Source organism: Populus trichocarpa, chromosome 8, assembly GCF_000002775.5.
Source record: "Populus trichocarpa isolate Nisqually-1 chromosome 8, P.trichocarpa_v4.1, whole genome shotgun sequence".
Taxonomy (NCBI): domain Eukaryota; kingdom Viridiplantae; phylum Streptophyta; class Magnoliopsida; order Malpighiales; family Salicaceae; genus Populus; species Populus trichocarpa.
Window position 1 is genome coordinate 9,879,586 of NC_037292.2, and position 18,215 is coordinate 9,897,800.

General features: G+C 34.0%; 1 protein-coding gene across 4 annotated transcripts; it reads left to right on the forward strand.

The window, feature by feature from the left end:
* Positions 1-2,736: 2,736 nt before the first annotated feature.
* Positions 2,737-10,607, forward strand: LOC7471473 (uncharacterized). 4 transcript variants are annotated; one of them, XM_024607544.2, is made up of 9 exons: positions 2,741-3,314; positions 3,484-4,072; positions 4,396-4,495; positions 5,017-5,073; positions 5,627-5,744; positions 7,391-7,470; positions 9,044-9,105; positions 9,215-9,311; positions 10,058-10,607. In XM_024607544.2, exons 2-9 carry the CDS (start codon positions 3,690-3,692, stop codon positions 10,112-10,114), a joined length of 954 nt encoding a protein of 317 aa, XP_024463312.1. In that variant the 5' UTR covers positions 2,741-3,314; positions 3,484-3,689; the 3' UTR covers positions 10,115-10,607. The 4 variants fall into 4 exon arrangements, with proteins under 4 accessions (XP_052311269.1, XP_024463312.1, XP_024463314.1 ...); XM_024607546.2 differs by having other exon boundaries at positions 3,582-4,072; XM_024607545.2 differs by having other exon boundaries at positions 3,301-4,072.
* Positions 10,608-18,215: the final 7,608 nt, after the last annotated feature.

The window sequence follows — 18,215 nt, forward strand, 5'->3', positions numbered from 1 at the left end:
TTTTGAAAAATAGTTTCTTATGCTTTTTTTCTATAAAATATTTTATAGAAAAATTAATAAATATAAAATATTTTACAATCAATATTCAAATTTAGTTCATTTCCTCAAAAATATTTTCAAATCATGAAGTTCTATAAAATATTTTACAAATAGTAATTCATTTGCAATATCATTCAACTATTTCAACCACCATATCCATCTCACTACCGTAACCATTACCTTCTCTTTCGTCGCCATCATCACCATCTTCTTCACCACGACTATCTTATTCACTGTCACTCTCATGTCACCACCGCAATCATTTCCACTGCCACCATCACCATAACAATAACCATGTCATCATCACTTCCTTCACCATCACTATCATGATCATCTCCTTTATCATCATTGTCATATCATGATCATCTTCTCTTTAATCACCACCATGATCACCACCTTTTGCATGATATTTTAGAAAGATAGACTTTAAAAATATGCATGCTAAAAATATTGAAAATGAAAAGACTGTAAACTTAGAGCTTGAAGGATTCATGAGATATTTATAACTCATGAGTCTTGTTCTTTAATGGAGACGAGTGGCTGAAGAGTCATTTCAATTATGTGATATTTCGAGTTGTATTTCACTCAAAATAATACGTATTTGATTAATATACAAATATTAAAGGATCTGCGTGGAGGTTCCAAAAAACTATCGAGAGAGTGTTAGGCTCAAGCAAGTTTTCTAAGCTTGTTAGAGGAGAAAATAAATCCAGGCACTAGGGCTGAGCATTTCTGGTTCGGTCCGGTTTTGAACCAAAATAAACAACCAAACTGAATTTTTTTTTTAATTTTGTGAATCGAACCGAACCGAAAACCGATTCAAACCGATTAATTTCGGTTCGGTTCGGTTTGGTTTTTTTTCCTTTCAAACCGGTTCAAACCCAATGGTCCTCTCTACTTCTCCTGCAACCTCATACAGTAGATCCCAAGTTGCTAGAGGTGAAGACCCATTGACATTCAGACTTCCACGGCTAGATCCTTGTCTACAACTGCACTTGCATCCAATTACACATAGCGTTGATGGAGACGATCCAGACAAAACCCAACCTTGCAAATCAGGCAAAAAACCCAAGACCCGAACATCAGACCTAGAAAACATAATCACAGAAACCAGAGCAGGTCGTCCTACTTTAAAAAGAAACATAAAGGAAGCAATACCTTAGTCTTTTCGGTGCTGCGAGGGGGGTCGTTTCTCTTGAAATCATCTTCAAGGGCGGAGTGAGCCGTTTAGTGAGTTAACTCAGCCAAGTATCTTCTTCGTCACTCTGTGTCTCAATAGAGCCAACGACGACCAACTTATTTTGCTTTGATTTTTCACCAGCTAGAGAGTAAAGAGAGAGATGCAGAGAAGGGAGGGGAGAGGAGGGGGGCAACCAAAAAGTAAAGTGAAAGTGAAAGTAAAAGTAAAAGTGGAGAGATGCAGAGAAGTGAGGGGAGGGGGGGCAGCAGTTGATATTTTAATGTTATTCTAGGGTTAGAAAGCATGGTATTTATACTTACTTTTTTTTAAGTGGTTGCTGGTTGAACCGGTTCGGTTCGGTTCGGTTCAATCGGTTTCAGACTTTAGAAACCGAAACCGAACCGAACCGAACCAGAATTTTTTTGTGATTTTTTAATCGGTTAATTCGGTTTTTTTTTCGGTTTGGTTTTTTCGATTATTTTTTTTCCGGTTTTCTCGGTTTAATCGGTTTTTTTACTCACCCCTACCAGACACACTACATGGGGTCCATGATCGTTGGGCCCGGGTAACACCTAGATCCATTTTTTTTTTTTGAAAAACTAGGATTTTGAGTTTGTTAAATTTGGGTTCATTAGTATTCTAAACTCATTTCAATGCAAAGAATTCTGATCTCAATTTTTTTTCAAATAGGTGATCTTTATGTTGTTTTATCTCTCCAATAAGAAAAAGAATTCCAAGTTAGGGTGTATTTGGAATATAGATATGGTGAGGTGTGGTTTTATTTTTTTAATTTAATCTACAAAGAAAGTAATAAAAAACATGTATTTTATTTTATTTTAGAAAAGTATGGTTTGTACTTTAAAATAATTGTACTTGAAAAATAAAATAAAAAAGCCAACCATATGTTTATCAGAAACACACCCTTAGTCCGACATCAAATGGAGTGGTTAATTATTAGAGTAGCTTAATAGAAATCCAAGCATATTCAACACAATACTATGAACTAGCACCATAACTCAATTATCAGACCGCAAACTGGTCGAGGTAATCGGCAAGAGGCGATTGGAAGGAAATATACTGTTCGAGAACATGTACTTTCATTATCTTGTTTTATGAAACCTGTCATTTTCAGATTAGATTTCCTCCCACATACTTAATCACACATTTTGTTCAAATCAAAACATAATAATTTTTTTTTTTTTTACTTTGATAGTTTGATTATCATTTCCAAATACCGTACTGCAGATAGAATTACTGGTGCTGAAGGGAAATAATTACTTTGATATATATATATATATATAATTAGACATGGGAGGAGTACTATCTTGTCTGGACAAAAGCTCATGGATGAAAATGGAACTGCAAGAATCCAAAACCCTTGTTGTTAAAATCATTGAAGGTCTATAAAATAAAATATACAAAACAAATAGAAACAAAACAAAATCACAAGAGGAGAAATAGGAATGGCTGTAAAGGGGAGAAATTAATAAAACCAAGAGGATAAAAACAAATGTATTTTTAAAAAAAAGGAAAGGAAAAGGGAAAGGGAAGGTGGAGAGACCACAATAATTGGGCATCAAATGCTTATGGGGATCCCCACTGTTGCTGAATTCCAAGATATGGCCACCGTTCCTGAATTCCAAGATCTGTATCCATCACCATCCCTTATTATTATTCTATTACATGCAATGCAACATTAATTTATCCTCCGTTTTCTTACCACCGGAAAAACTCCCCTGTAAAACCTTTCCTCTTTTTTCTGGTTTCACAATTTCTGATATCGTATGCTGTACAAGCTGGTCACTTCTTATTTCAATCAATCCATTTTATTTTTAAAGAAATGATTTCACGATGGGGTAAAGTGTGATAGTTATAATTCAATTGATATTATTTAAAATTCTCGAATTCAAGTATTATCTTGAATAATAAAAGAAAAAATAAATAAAGTATAACACGTACGTGTTGTTGTTGGAGTGGAAGGGGGTGAGGAGAGGGAGGAGGGAGGGAGGGAGGGAGAAAAGGGAGAAGGCAATAAAATAGAATAGAAGGCAAAGAACCAATTAGGGCTTCGTCGGAAAAGTAAGCCCTCAAAAAGGTAAACCATTCAATCACCCACCTTTTTTTTTTTTTTTTCTTCTCATTCTTATTACCACATTCCCCTCCTCTTCTATTTAGACCTTTCTTTCACTTATTTTGTACACTAGTTTTTGTTTTTCTCTTTTGAGCTTTGGAACCGTACTTAGTTGGGGCCTTTTGTCTATTAGGGTTCCATTTGCGAGATTCTTCTTATATCTCGGGCTCAATTTTCAGTTTCGTTTGGTTCTTCAACTGAAAACGTTAGCTGAAGCAGCTGTTTTGACAGTGAATTGCGATTCGGGGGTGTTTTGATTCTTGATTGGGGCTCAATTAGTGTGGACGTAACGATGAAGGTTGTTTGAAGCCCAAAAAAGAAGAAGAAGAGGAAGAGGAAATGGCTGCAGAGTCTAACACAGGGTTTCACCTAGAGGGGACCTTAGGTTCTGCACTTAATCGGCACGCAATTTCTTTTCAATCTGGCGCTATAAACAGTGGCTGCACAACGGATATGATTCCCATGGGGATGGGGTCTTACTTTGGGATTAATACTAGTACTACTAGTAGTAGCTTGATGTTGCCTGGGAGTTCCAGCTTGATTAGTAATAATACCAGTCCTGGTGGTAGTGGAAGTGGTGGAATTGTTCAAACTCAAGCTGGGAATTCTTCTGCCTCTTCTTCGTTGCTTCTTGATTCCGTTCCTGGCTTAAAGCATGATGCTGGTTTGGCTGTTGAGTGGTCCGTCGAGGAGCAGTACAAACTGGAGGAAGGCCTTCAAAAGTAGGTTGTTTTCTCCTAGGGTTATTATTTTTCTCCACCCATTTTCATCTTAGTTGAAACTTTGTTTGTTTTAACTCATGGGTGTGAGTTTTCTTCATTTTATATGTAGTATGGGTACTTACACCTGGCATTGATGATGATGGTTTAATAGCTTTCTCATTTTTTCTGTGCTTTAAAGTTTAGTTTGATGTGGTTATGTTGCAACCAAATTTGTACTAGTCTATTCTAATATGGTATGGAATGGTTCCTATTAGGGAGGATTTTACTTAATTTTGGTTTTGTTGATAATTTTCACGCAGTGGTGTGTCAATTTAAATTTACAGATATGCTGATGAACCAAGTATTCTGAGATACGTAAAGATTGCAGCCATGCTCCGTGATAAAACTGTTCGTGATGTTGCGTTGAGGTGTAGATGGATGACGGTAGGCTTTTCTTTCCCCGTAGTTCTTTGGAAATTTTTGAAAGACATAGTTCATCATATTGGGACTTTTTTATTATCAAATAGATTTTGCTCCTTTTGGTTTCCCTCTTCTTGTTCATTCTTCAATTAAAAAGTATAAATGTTGTGAGATTCAACCTTCTTTTGTTGAATTTCTTATTGTATTCATTTCCTTGAACCAAATCAAGCTGCAATTAGAAGATTGCATCGGATGTTTATTGCTCATGTAGGCTTTGGTTTGGAGCTTTGGAGTGACAATAATTTAAGCTTGTTAAATAAACGGAAGAAAGTACAAGGGCAACTGTAGTTAGGTATCTTCTTAGGCAGATGGGTCTTTATGCTTTGATGTATTATCTGATGATCAGTTATCTATATGCTTATCTGACAAAAACCTGTTTTAGATGCCAATATCATGGATCATGTGTACTGCTTGCTAAATATTTGTAAACATTAACCTTACATCTGCTTGTGCGACTTTAAAAAAGTAATGAAAATCTTCTGCAGAGAAAGCGAAGGAAGGCAGAAGATTATAACATGGGAAAGAAGATCAACAGCAGGAAGGTAACCTTAGCTTGTTTTGTTTTATCATATGGTTCAGTGCTTCGAAAAAGAGAATTGTGCCTAAGTTTAGGTTAAAGGATGCACCAGCCTTCATTATTGAACTTTTAATTGCCATAATTATATCGGTCCATTAAACAGAAATGTGATGCTTGGCCCTAATATTGTTAATTTGGCTGCATCCCTCATTCTGGATAATAGTTTCATGGGTTTGGGTAACAATTTTGGGTGTGATTGTCTTTCTAAAATGTGAAATTTATCTATATTGGGAATACCTTCTCCAAGTTGAAAACTTTAGCGGCCATACCCCTGTTGCTGCTGGCAGATATATATATATAGTTAATTTTCATGGAAGCAGGAATTCAGCTTTTGATTACATTGTCATGGCTGGACAAGTGATAAAAAATCCCATTACATAACCTTCATGTTTACAACTTATTTACATATAGCTTAGAACCAACAATATAAATTCTATCTTAATGGATTGAAATGATTAATGTCTTTAGGATGTAATGTTGATTGAAGAACCAGTATTCTAAAGATCATGCTTCTTCAGGATAAGCTGGTGGAATCATCCTTGAAGATGAACATGGCTGCAGGTTTACTGCAGAACGTGGCTTCATATCCTCTAATGATGCACCATACAGACCAAAGTGAACCTATGCCTTTTGAAGGTTTGTTTTCACATTTTTTGAAAAACATCCTTGTTTAATGTCTCATTTGTTTGTGTTTTCTGCATTAAGTAACTTCTGGTTCCTATTTGTGCAAATCTCTTTTTCTCTTTTCATGTGGTGGAGTTGCTATATGATTTGAACTCAAATTGCAGATCAGCAGCATAGTATAAATGCAATTTAGACTTAGCAATATGTATGTATGAGTTTCCTCACAGCTGTTGATTCAAGCGTTGTGTTTTGTTGAAGTTGTCGAAAACTTGTGTAAAATCTGACTTGCAATTTCTTCACTTTGATCGGATTATTCTTGTTCTACTTTTTTTCATGTAGCATAGCTTGATAATGTGAGAATTGGGCAATCCTGCAAGGGGTGTGGTAAATTGGGAGAGATTAGAATAAATTTAGTTTTGGGAGGATAAGAAAAGTAATAATCTAATTTTGTCAGAGATGAAATAAAATGCTGTAGCTGAGATTTGGATGAGAGCTAAAGAGACAAATTGCTTTTTACTGGCAAGATGCTAGAAAGAAAACAGAAAAGAAAACAACTTGATAACTGCTAAGATTCTGGAAAAGCAACTAAAATTCCATTTCATTTAAAAGCTCAACATAACAGGGCATCTTAAAGAGTGCTTTGTGTTAAAGAGCTTTCTTTGTGGTGAAGAGATTGTTGATGACTAAAAGTCACTGCCCATTTATGCGTTTCTAAGCTGTTTAAAATTACTTTGCATAAAGGACTCTCATCACTAAGAGAACTTAAAGCATGAAGAAAACCAGATGTCGAACTAGTGACTAAACAATTTAAAGAACCCTATGTTGTTGAAATGAATTTCTTTCTTAATAAATGTGCCCTTCCAATCTGGGTCCCAAAACCCAATGAAAAAGCTGTTAGTTCTTACGGACACAGCTGGTAATGACTAGCTAGTTGGATTTTGCTTTTGTAATTGATGTGGCATTATTATTGGACGTTCTGAATGGCTAGGGAATGTTTCTGGTCTTGGTTTTTCCCTTTGGAACCTTTTTCTGTAGCCATATAATGGCTGCATCATTTTGAGATTTAGCTGTCCAATATCCATCCTGGTTGTGGCAGATCTTCTGCTGACCACTTTGCCAATCTAAGCTAAGCTCAAATAAAAAGAAAAAACATCTGGAGAGTATGGATTGGGATCATGCATAGAAATGGGCCTTGAGTCTCAGATGAATTTATGAGACGCTTTAGGTCATGGTGCAGACCACAACATGGTGTTATGTTGGTGTTTTGTTTTGGTTGGATCAAAATGCAATGTTTCGATCTTTTGTGGAACAATTGAGCAACAATAACCTGTTCCAGAGAAAGCATGGTAACTGGGCAGTTATGTGATTGAATGGCCTATTAGTAGGAAAAGGAACTTTAAGAAGGTATTTGGAAAAAGTTACATTGTCAAAAGTTGGCTGTAGAAGAACAGTTTTCTCAATATGGTAGTTTTCTTTCAATTCAATATCTTTGTAATTTGTCATATATTATTCAACATTTTCTGCCTTGTTGAAAATACTTTCTCTTATCTCCACTGTTCCCCGTTGCTTTAAATCTTCTATTATGCCTCATTTCATTGTTCAAATTACTCTTTGCCTTCATAATACTTCTAATATCCATTTATTTTGGTGGCTTTCAGGAATTAGTGGGACGACTAGACTCTTGGACCAGAATGCTCAAGCTTTTAGTCAGATATCAGCTAACCTTTCTACATTCAAGGTGAATACTGCTAATTTTTATTTTTTAAATGTTGGTTTAAAACATAGATATTAGCTCAAAGCAAGAAGTGGTTGCACATTCAAAAGTTTTCAGCACTGTGTGCAAAGGACGTGTTGTGGCTGCTATTTCTCTTAGAATTCTTGAAATTTGACCGAACTTCAATAATCGATGGGCTGAACTCAGATGCAATGTATTAAGGACAACATCTTTTGCTATTCTAGGAACATTGCTTGCCCTTTTCCCTTTCAACAGAATTTGTTCTAAACATAATAATTATAACCTGATATTTGTGAAGATGACATTGTGTATTTCTGGGCTGGTTATGTGCCTGCCTTGTTCCACTGGTGAAAAGAAAAAAACACATTTACTGTATAGCCATAAAAGGTTTTGTGTTGAATGGTTGAAATTAAATACACGGCCTGTTACAAATCACACTGTAGATACTTTAAATCACATTTTTACTACTTTGACTAATACAATAGGGAATGAATAGCAAGTATGGTTGAAACTGCAAAATGCCACAGTGCAATTTGATGGGCATATGCAAATGTTCTGCTTGTGGAAAAGGGATTCTCTTCTGAGTATAGGTACTTAAGCTTCATGTTTACAATCATGTTACTTGGAAGCTTGACCTTATCTTGTCATGCCCATATCCAACACTGTTATGTGGTTAATGGTGTGGGTACTAGACTCAACAAAATATCAAAATTATCATGAAAATTGACTTTGTTGACACCTAGCTGTGAGCCGACCCTGAACATTAGCGCACAAACCCATGTAACATTATGAAAGGAATTCCATCTTCTGTGTTCAATTTTCATATCTTTTCTTTGCATCATCTCCCTTTCTACATGCATATTTGAGAAACTGGTCCCATGGGATGTCAGCATGGACTTGGATAATGGTGCTATTATGTCACCTTACAGCCTGCAACTATCATGGTTGCTGCACTTGAAAATTCAGCCATTTGATTTTTTAAATTGCTCAGTTTACAGGCAGTCATACAATTTTTTAGTCTGGGATTGTTAGATTTGTGTAGATGTACTATTATGTCTATTTATTTTATTTTTTTTAAAAAAGGAATAATTTATTTTAGTGAAAATTTTCTTGTTAATGTTAATTTTAGGCTCATTAGCTGGAAAAGGACATCTGCGTTTTATTAAAATTGGTGATGTTTATTCGTTTATAATATTAGCATTGTTATTTGTAGTGAAATTGTTTAAACCATGTACATTAGAGACAATTTGCTCAGTTGCCAACAATTCATGGTAACAATGGCTATGCCCTTAATGCCTGTGATGATTAGCAAAACTGCTCCACTATTTAAAACCATCGGTGTAAATTCCACCAAATCAAGATCTTGCTGCTAAGGTTCGCTAATTTATGAGGATTTTAATATTATTTCTTTATTTAATTATTTCCGCATTCATTGTCATTTTCATTGATTTAAGAGGTTTGAGAAGCCAGTTTATGATACTGTTTTCGAATTTGAGTTAAGAGGTCTAGAGTGGCAGAAGATTAGTTGTGGTTTCCAAGGATGGCTTGTTAGTTAGTTTAACATTTTCATAAACAGTTGCAGGATAACATTGACTTCTTTTGTTACACAAGGAACAATATCACTGCCATCCTGAATGAGTATGTGGATTCTCAATATCTTCATTTTGGTATTGGTCCTGTGACATGCCACACTATTTGTTGTCTATGAATTGCTAAGTTGTGGAAAATCCTACTTTGTTTTTTGCAGTATGAGAGAGATGCCTGGAATAATGAGTCGGATGCCACCACTGCCTGTGTCCATTGATGAGGATCTTGCAAATAGTATATTGCCCAATACAATTCAGGTAATCTATAAACAGCTTGACTTGATTGCACATTTCAATGGATGAGTGACGAGTTTCTTTATGTGTTGTCACATTAAGACTCGTACATGTCAATGAATATTAAAAAAGAAAAAAATTGCGAGATCATTTTGTTGGTATATATAATTTCCCTTAGTTAACATACAGTATCAGATCAAGAATATATTAAAACTTAAATATGTTTCAGATTGATCATTACTTGATAAAAATTTATGCAAGGACCGTGTGGAGATCATTTAGTCTGTCTTCTTTTGTGGTTCGTTTCATTGATACATGTACCTCATTAAGTTTCTTAGCTGATCATCTATGTGTGTTTTATTTCTGCCTAGGCGTCCCCTCCACGGAATATCTTTTCTTAACCTGTGGCCTGAACATTAGATGCAGATTTCATGATGTTTTCTGGTTGTAATGTGTTGTTTTATTAACTGTTTATCTTGGTGTTTTCCGGTCCTTTTTTTTTTCATTTATTTCGACTACCTCCACCCTTTCTTGGGGTGATATTATTTTGAAGTCCAATTACTTTGATGTAATCACCAGTCATTCTGCTAGACAGTTCGAATTTTGGTCGCTAGAGAATTGATTTGTTCCTGGTATGCAGTCAAATCTGGAACTTTTATCAGGCATTAGACCTATGGCTGTGCTGGTGCCGCTGAAGTAACATTGTTAGATAACAAAGCCTTTGATCGAGTGTTTTTGTTAATATTGTTTTCTTTTCCTTGTATCTCTAGTCAATGATGTTCGGCTCGCCTTCTGGAATACAACTGAAGCAGGAGCCAAGGTGCTGATGGAGAATCCATGAGAGGCTGATTTGGATTTTATCTGGTCTGTGTAAGTACAGAAATCTCACTACTGTATATGCTAAGCAGATGGTAGGAGGCCATTCTTCCTTTTGTGTACACACTCATCACAATTATGGGTCCCATAGCGGAAAAATTTGTAGAGATCCCATTTTTGGAACCTGAAATGCTTACCTCACCAGATATCAAACTCAAGAACCTGATAATAAGAACACACCAGCTGCCCGTTGCTCCTTGGCGCCTGGGAGAGAATTTCTAACCTGATCACTGTTATTTGGATGAATTTTGAGTTAAAAGTTTCTTGTGTACAAATTCATGAGATAAGAGAGCCTTGGAGTGGAATATTTGGTGCTTAAATTATGACTACTTTTGAGCACGTTATGCTGCTGTGATCCATCATGTACCCAATTAGACCGATAAATGATCCTTGATCACGTTGCTCTTCTTTTTCTTTAACAAGATTTGAAGTGGTTCTTCTCAATGCTATGTTTAATCGTGTTTCGGTTCTTTTGCTGACGTTGCTAGTGAAAACATTAGTAAAGCTGAAAAGGTCAGGACACCATTTTCCAAAGAAGGATAGCTCCCTGCAAGTTTGACTTTTGGTTTGCCTACACCTCTTGTTAGGTACACTGGTGAAGCCATTCTCAGCAAGTTCAATGAGCCTTCAAGTTCCATCCAATAAAAGCTTGTTAGGTTTTAATGTACTATGCATATTGCATTTTTTTTTCCCTTTTCCTTTTTCTTTTAATATGAAAGATCAATGAAAGGCAGTATAGATGGTAAATTGTTTTTGAAAAAAATTGATTTTTTTTATTCTAAATTATATTTTTAGTATTTTTAGATGGTTTTGATGTGCTAATATTAAAATTAAAATTTTAAAAAAATATATATAAATATATTTTAATATATATTTTTTAAAAAAAATTAAAAAATAACTCAACAACTAAATGACTTGGTTGCTCCTTCTGCTATTTTGTTTTTGTTAATACTTGTCGTCATCTTAACTTGTTAATATGACATTTGTACTTCTTGATGTCGTGTAACGTGGACCTTTCATCCACTTCCATCCAAGTCAACTCTCAAGTGTGACCGAAACTATCCACATGTCAGCATGTGGGCTTATTATAAAAAAAAATTAACAAACTTTATTTAATTTACTTTGTGCTTAATTAGTCTTGAATTTTATTTTTTCTTCCATTTTTTTAATCTCTTGAATTACCATTTTTTTTATTTGGTCACAGAAAATTCTCCTTTTAATATGTTGTTTTAACATTACTGTTTATGCGTTTCAGGGTTTTGTAAATATAAACCCGTTTATCTTTAGAAAAAATAAGTTTGGTTCTTTTACAATCAATTCCCGCTTTCCCCCAAAATTTGAACGGTGGATGCATGTTTTAAGGATTACTCCCAGATGAGCCATATGATTGTACTTCAGTTTTCATAATTTTCAAAGGGCATGAACCTTGAAAGCAACCATAGATATTCTGATACTCAATGTTTAGTTTTTGTGAGAAACACACTTGATGGTGAATTTGCTGAACGTCAAAGGCGGAGCTAGAGGATCGACTTAAAGAAGTACGGGCTTGAGGCTCTATATTCGTTGAAAGGTGTACAGATGGAGTATGAGATTCCAAGAGCTGATGTGAGGTATATATTCGGATCATTTTTTTCTCTGATCTTAGTCTTACCGCGGAGGAATTACGTCTAACGGTGGAGATTTTTGTTCTTTGCTCACTGTTCCTAATTCAAGTTGGGTTATCTGCTCAACTCCTCTGGATAAGTTCGTCTATCTTGCCGAGCTCGATGGTAGGGTCGAGTGGCTATGATACAAGGTTGTAAGTAATTAGGCTTGTGGACCTAGCTAGTGAGAACAACCAAGAATAGCTAGCAGGTGTATCGTGAGCACACATCGAGCTTGAGATTTCTACTGTCGTCCCACATATCATCCTGGGACCGGATGGATTGGCTAAACCCCTCGACGGTTTAGAGAGGGTTATCATGGCCACAATCCCCCTTCTTCTACAAGCATACCCTACTTCTCTCTCCCTGTTTCCTCTTTTTTTTCCCTTTTGTCCAATATAATTATTTTCGCTACAAGCATATCACTCGTGCTGATAGACGTTGGAGTTTCGGCTTTGAAGGACGCCCACAAGCCTAAAGCTTGTTTTCTTTGTTTTGTACTGCCAACATGTCTCTGGTTAGCAGAGTCCGCAGCTCTGCATGGGCTCTGGTGCCAGCAGGTGCAAAATGTGAGGTATGAACCTGATGATTTAAAGTATAGCCTTACTTGAGCTATAAATTATAAGAATTTTTTACTAAAATTCTACACGTACCGAGCAGAGCAGCCATAGACTGTCTTTGTCATTGTAGCTAAAATACTGTTCATTAAAAATTTATTTATTTTTTAAAATAAGTTTTTGTTTTTGAATCAAATTTGAATTGTTTTGATGTGTATTAATTTAAAAAATATTATTTTAATATATTTCTAAATAAAAATATTTTAAAAATCAATCACTATCAAATAAAAAACATGTGCATAAACAACAACCACATATATTGTTAGGTATATTTCATCGAAAACGAAGTTTCCCAAGGATTTCCTTGGAATTTATTCTTATTTTTTTTCCATCCTGGAGCACATGGTTGAACAACTTCGAATCATTATTAAACGTACATACACGAAAAAATACAAATTGGAAATGATTGTTAGTCTTTTCTTTTGCTCACATGACTGGAATCATCATGTCAATCAGAAAGAAATGGTGTCCCTTTCGACCCCCAAAAGGTCCCATACTCTGCATGGGGAGGCATGCAAGAGATTACAGCCATAATTATTTTCAAGATTTTGCTTCTTTTTCCGCATAAAAGAAAAGATGAAAGGAACTGGTGCACATTGGTGAAGGCATCAGTTGGCGACAGAAAAAACATACAACTTGGAAATCATTTGCAATCATTTTTATTTAATTTTCTGTGAAACACACATGTTATGTCAACAATAATTGATGCACATGCTGGGCCGCACTTGCCCCTGCGAAATGCCCCAAGATTTTTGTTCGTCCTCTGGCTCTGAGTGCTGCCATTCCTATCAGAGGGTTTCAAGACATATATTGTTAGGTATATATTCCCACCACGAACAATATTGTCTCACCAGAAATGGGGTAATGTTATGTTGGAAAACACTGTAACCTCACAAACCACTCCCTTGATCTCCCTCCTTTCTTCCACAATTCTTCTGATAGTTGCTGCTGTAAACCCACACAAAACCATACAAAATAAAGTATATATAAGCAATAACACCTTAAATTAAAAAAAAAAAAAACCCAAAGAAATTAAACCTCTCAATAAAACTCTTGTGATCATTCCATCCTAAAGCTCTTCAAAGGCTACAGCTACTTCAGCAAAAAAAAATCTCGAATATTCGTTTCAACAGCAATAATCTTCTAGCCTTCTCTTTAAAGTAGTCTTCGCTAATAATCTTTGAACCAAAAGCCGACCTCTTCAAAATAAGAGGCTTCTCTTCTTGGAGACGAAAGTCAAACCTCTCATATTCTGCTGTTCTCTAAATAGATAGATATATAGGTTTCACAAACTCTACAAATGTGTTTTGCACAAGAATAATTCATATTACATAGGAAATCTCACTAAGTAAGAAATTCTATATTGGATAGGAAAATTCATAAAATATTTTATGAAATAGTAACTTGACATTGCGTGTTAATGTTCTTGGAAACATGTCAAATAATTGGTCAGGAAGGAGATGCTGAAAGCGAGCATTGTAACTTGTAAAAGCAACAATCCATGAATAAAAAAGAACGGATGAAAGTAAAAAGAAGCGTGGAAGGAAGAGCAGGCAGTGCTAGTAAAGCGCCAATGAGGAGCATGTCAGGTGAGTAGTTAAAGTCCAGGGGGAGTGTTTTTCGTTGATGTTCTACTGTATTTTTAATTTTTTTTAATGTTTTTCTTTAAATTACTTTTTTAAATATTTTTATATCGGTTTAATATATTAATATTAAAAATAAATTTTAAAAAATATATATTATTTTTATCTCCTACCAAGAAAAAAAAAACTTTTTAAAAACATCATCTCAGTTTTAAATAGAAAGTTATGCATGCGGTGCGAGATCATTAGAGCTTCAAGTTGAACATTTTGATTAGCAAAATATTAGAAAGTCAGGAAAAGATTCAAGGATCAGAAGATCGAAGATAAAAAAAACCCTAGATCCCCTCACAGTGTCAGCCAATTAATATTTATAGTGGACGGAGGAAGCCCGTCGCACTACATTATCAATAAATTAATATTTATAGTGGATGTCCGTCGCACTACAATATTGTCAATAATGTTAAATTAAATGGTTAAATTTGAACAATACAAAAGAATACGAGTCGTTTTGGGTCAGCTTACAGGGGAAAAAAAATGATTTTTTTTTAATGGACATTGTTCTAAATCCATTAAATCAATCTCCCTAATACATTTCTAATATATACAATGTATGAACACTAACCCTTCACAATATATTGGCCCATTAAAAAGATTATTTAATTTTAAATACAAATTGAGTTCACACACAGATATACACGATTCCAGAATTACCGACTTGCCACCAAGGAAAAAAGGGAATTTCCTGGTCACATCAATTATAGTTGTAGTGACAGTCAATTTAATAGAGCATCTCGGGTTGACTTTGATCCCTGTCGTGAAAAATAGGCATGAAAGTTCCATATATATATATATATATATATATATTCCCCTAATGAGAAGGCAACTTGTCCAATAAAGCAAGGAAGGGTGTAATAAACTTTGAGTTCTGTGAATCTTATAGGCTTATCTTGTCGTCTGTCTCGAACGACGAATATCTTTTTTAGTTGGAAGTAAGTAGGCAACAAAATTTGGTTCAAAACGGCAGTCACATGCTCTTCCAAGCACAAAAGGTTCACATCCAACGTATTATTTTTGTAGCTTTACCATATGAATTATATGCACATGCAAACAATTAAGCGTGGACATCATATCATTTAATTTATTGTAATTATCAAATTCTCTTGAATGCCATAGGAAGACGGTCTCTCGCCCTTTTGGTCAATTCTCCACCCATTTTCATTTAGTTAATGTGAGGCCATGTGGAAACATTTTAGTTGGATTTTCAAACTTAATTTGATGATATTGTTTCATATAAAGCTGTGTGTGTCTACTAATAGCATAAAGATTGCGAAGTGTTTTTTTATTTAGAAATGCATAATGTTTTTTTGTTTTTTTTAAATTTATTTTTGATATCAGCACATTGAAATGATATAAAAATATTTTAAAAAATAATTTGAAGCAAAACAAAATTATACTTTTTTTTTAAACAAACATGCTCCAAGTAATATACCTAATCAATATATGGAATAAGGTTAATAAGACCATGTTAATATTCCTGCAATTAAATGAAGAAATAAGCTTGATTAAGACATGGCTTGCACGTGTCGACTAGAAAAGAAAACATCATGTATATGGTCGGCAGCACAGTGCACGCCACGTCAAAAAAAAAAAAACACGGTTACAATATTCAGGGCTCTTCTGGGCGGCACAATGTCGATCACATGCCTCTTTTAGCCTGGGAGAGAATCGATCGTGTAGCCAACGTTGCATGTTTGCTCATCATATGGCTATTTAATTTTACTTTTGCGAGCATTATGAAACCTGTTCTTTCATGCATATATATTGCATAGTTTCCCCTTGTCGATGTCTGGTTCTCCTATTTATTACAGCACATGTGTGCTCTCATGTTTTATTATTCCTTTTTTGAATTCGGAAATATAATATTATTAATTCATAATTAAAGCTTTTCTTTCTCAATCCCCGGGCCTCGAATGCTTTTGTGAAACAGAACTAGTGTATGGTTTATGAGCTTCTTTTTTTTTTTCATGAGTGTTCAGGTTTTGAAGATGATGAGTTCTCTTTCTACTTTACGGTCTATATATTTATTTATTTGGGGACGTTTTTATATATATAAAAAAAGATATTGACATACTTTTCTTGATAAATTAATATACTGACATATTTTTATTCTTGCATAAAGTACTTTCACTTATTAGAGAAAATATAGTCTAGTGATTTTTTTTAAAAAAAATTAATTTTAATAATTGATATTCAGAAAATACTCATCATTTAAAGTCCATCACAGAGCTCGGAAAAAGAAAACTCGATGCATAATCAGATAAGGAAAACGTTTCATCGAAAAAACATCGCTCGACATGGTCATGTCGACCCGGTGAGAGAGAAATCTAAAGGCATTAATTAATTTGAAGATTAAGAAACATTAATTTTTTACATTTTTCAACCACTTTGATATTGTTGAAAAGGAGGAGGAAATATCCTAATAATCATCCCTTTGAATCTCCTGACTGTTCGGTTAATGATGCCATGATACTCCTCTGTTGCTCCTTGGAGTTTACTTAAGCTATAGTGACATGGTGAGGATGCATGGCAGTTTTATTTTTATTTTTTTAATTTTTTAGTAATTTCCTCTTATAAACTTTCCACCATTAATATTAAATTGCGTCTTTCATATATATCTGGTTATTATATATATAATTTAAAATTAACGTGAATATTCGAGCTAACTTGCACATACCTCAACTAATCTAATCACGGGTAAACCTCAAGTGACCATGAGATTTATGGAACTTGAACTGGTGATCTTTAGGGAACAAATCTAAAGTCTGACCAGTTGAGCTATATATCTAAGAGTTAAGATAAATATTAAATATTAAAATTAAGGGATGCGTAGAGATTTCATCGTTAAATTACGAGATTTTTTAAAATCTCACTTCATCCACTCTAATTTAAAATTTAAATTTCATTGATTAATTAAGTAAAGAGACAATAAACAAAATGTATTACTAGGATAACATAGAAACATTTTATATAATTATGTTGTGATATATATAAAGTGATTTGAGAGGATTACTTATTATATGTAAATTAATGCTTTAAAAGTTTAGGGTGTTCGCAAAAGATTAAATTATCCAAAATCACTTTGAGCTTTGGATTAATTGAACTTAATCTCTCATATAACTTTATTTTTATTTATTTGAGTACTTCAAGCTTTTTTTTTATAATAAAGAAGTCTTTTCATAAGTGATAATTTTAAAACTTGATAAGTATCATAAAAACATATACTTTGATTAAAAATAAAACAAGAAAAAGAAATTAATTTAGGGACGGAAACAAGGACAGAAGAGATTTTTTTAAAATAAAAAAAGACTTTAAAATATTCAAATAAATGACCAAAATTTCAAGGTTGTTTTGGTATATTTAGGGTCCCTTTCATAGCATAATAAGATTCACTACTAAAAAAATTAAAGAAAAATAATAAAAATATTGATGAAAAATATTTCATGGTTTAGCAACGAAAACAATGACCAAAAAATAATAATTTATGTCGGTAATTTTAGATAAAAACAGTGACGGAGTAATAATAAAATTTTTTTTGGCATTGCCGACTAAAAAAATTACAAACACACACATGGCGCTGACAAAAAGACTTGCGAGGGAAGCAGCCATACAATCAAATCAACGTTGTCCTTGATTCCAATTTAGTTCTCGGCTGCTTGCTTTGCCGCTTTTTGTTTTTTTGTGGGTGTATTTTGAATAATTCTGCCTGCCTTAGTTTTTCGATTGCCATGCCTCATTTTAAGCGTAAACAGTGGCAAGACTAGAGAATCTTTTTGATTCTCGAGCTGCGGGGTTTTTGAAAGGACAGTTTCGATTTATTTTTTAAAATGTTTTTTTTTTTAAAAAATATATTAAAATAATATTTTTTTAATTTTAAAAAATTATTTTTAACATCCACCCATCAAAATAATATAAAAATAAATTAATTAATTTAAAGAGAAAATAAATAAATAAAATTTATTTTTTAAAAAAATACTTTTGAACAAAAATAAAATAAAATTTATTTATACATTATTCATAACTATGATCCTGTTTCAACCAGTAAATGTGAAACCAAGTAAAGACTGTGGAAACAGATTTTGTCCCTTTTTTTTTTTAATCTTTTAGGCAGTAAAGTAAGACTTGAAGCTCTCTCTCGCCCTTATATGCAAA

Bases quoted from the DNA above. Each gene is read 5' to 3' on its own strand.
- LOC7471473 (XM_024607544.2), top strand. From the start codon at position 3,690: ATGGCTGCAGAGTCTAACACAGGGTTTCACCTAGAGGGGACCTTAGGT. The intron at 7,471-9,043 runs GTGAATACTGCT...TTTCATAAACAG, and splicing joins CTAACCTTTCTACATTCAAG to TTGCAGGATAACATTGACTT. The intron at 9,106-9,214 runs GTATGTGGATTC...TGTTTTTTGCAG, and splicing joins ATCACTGCCATCCTGAATGA to TATGAGAGAGATGCCTGGAA.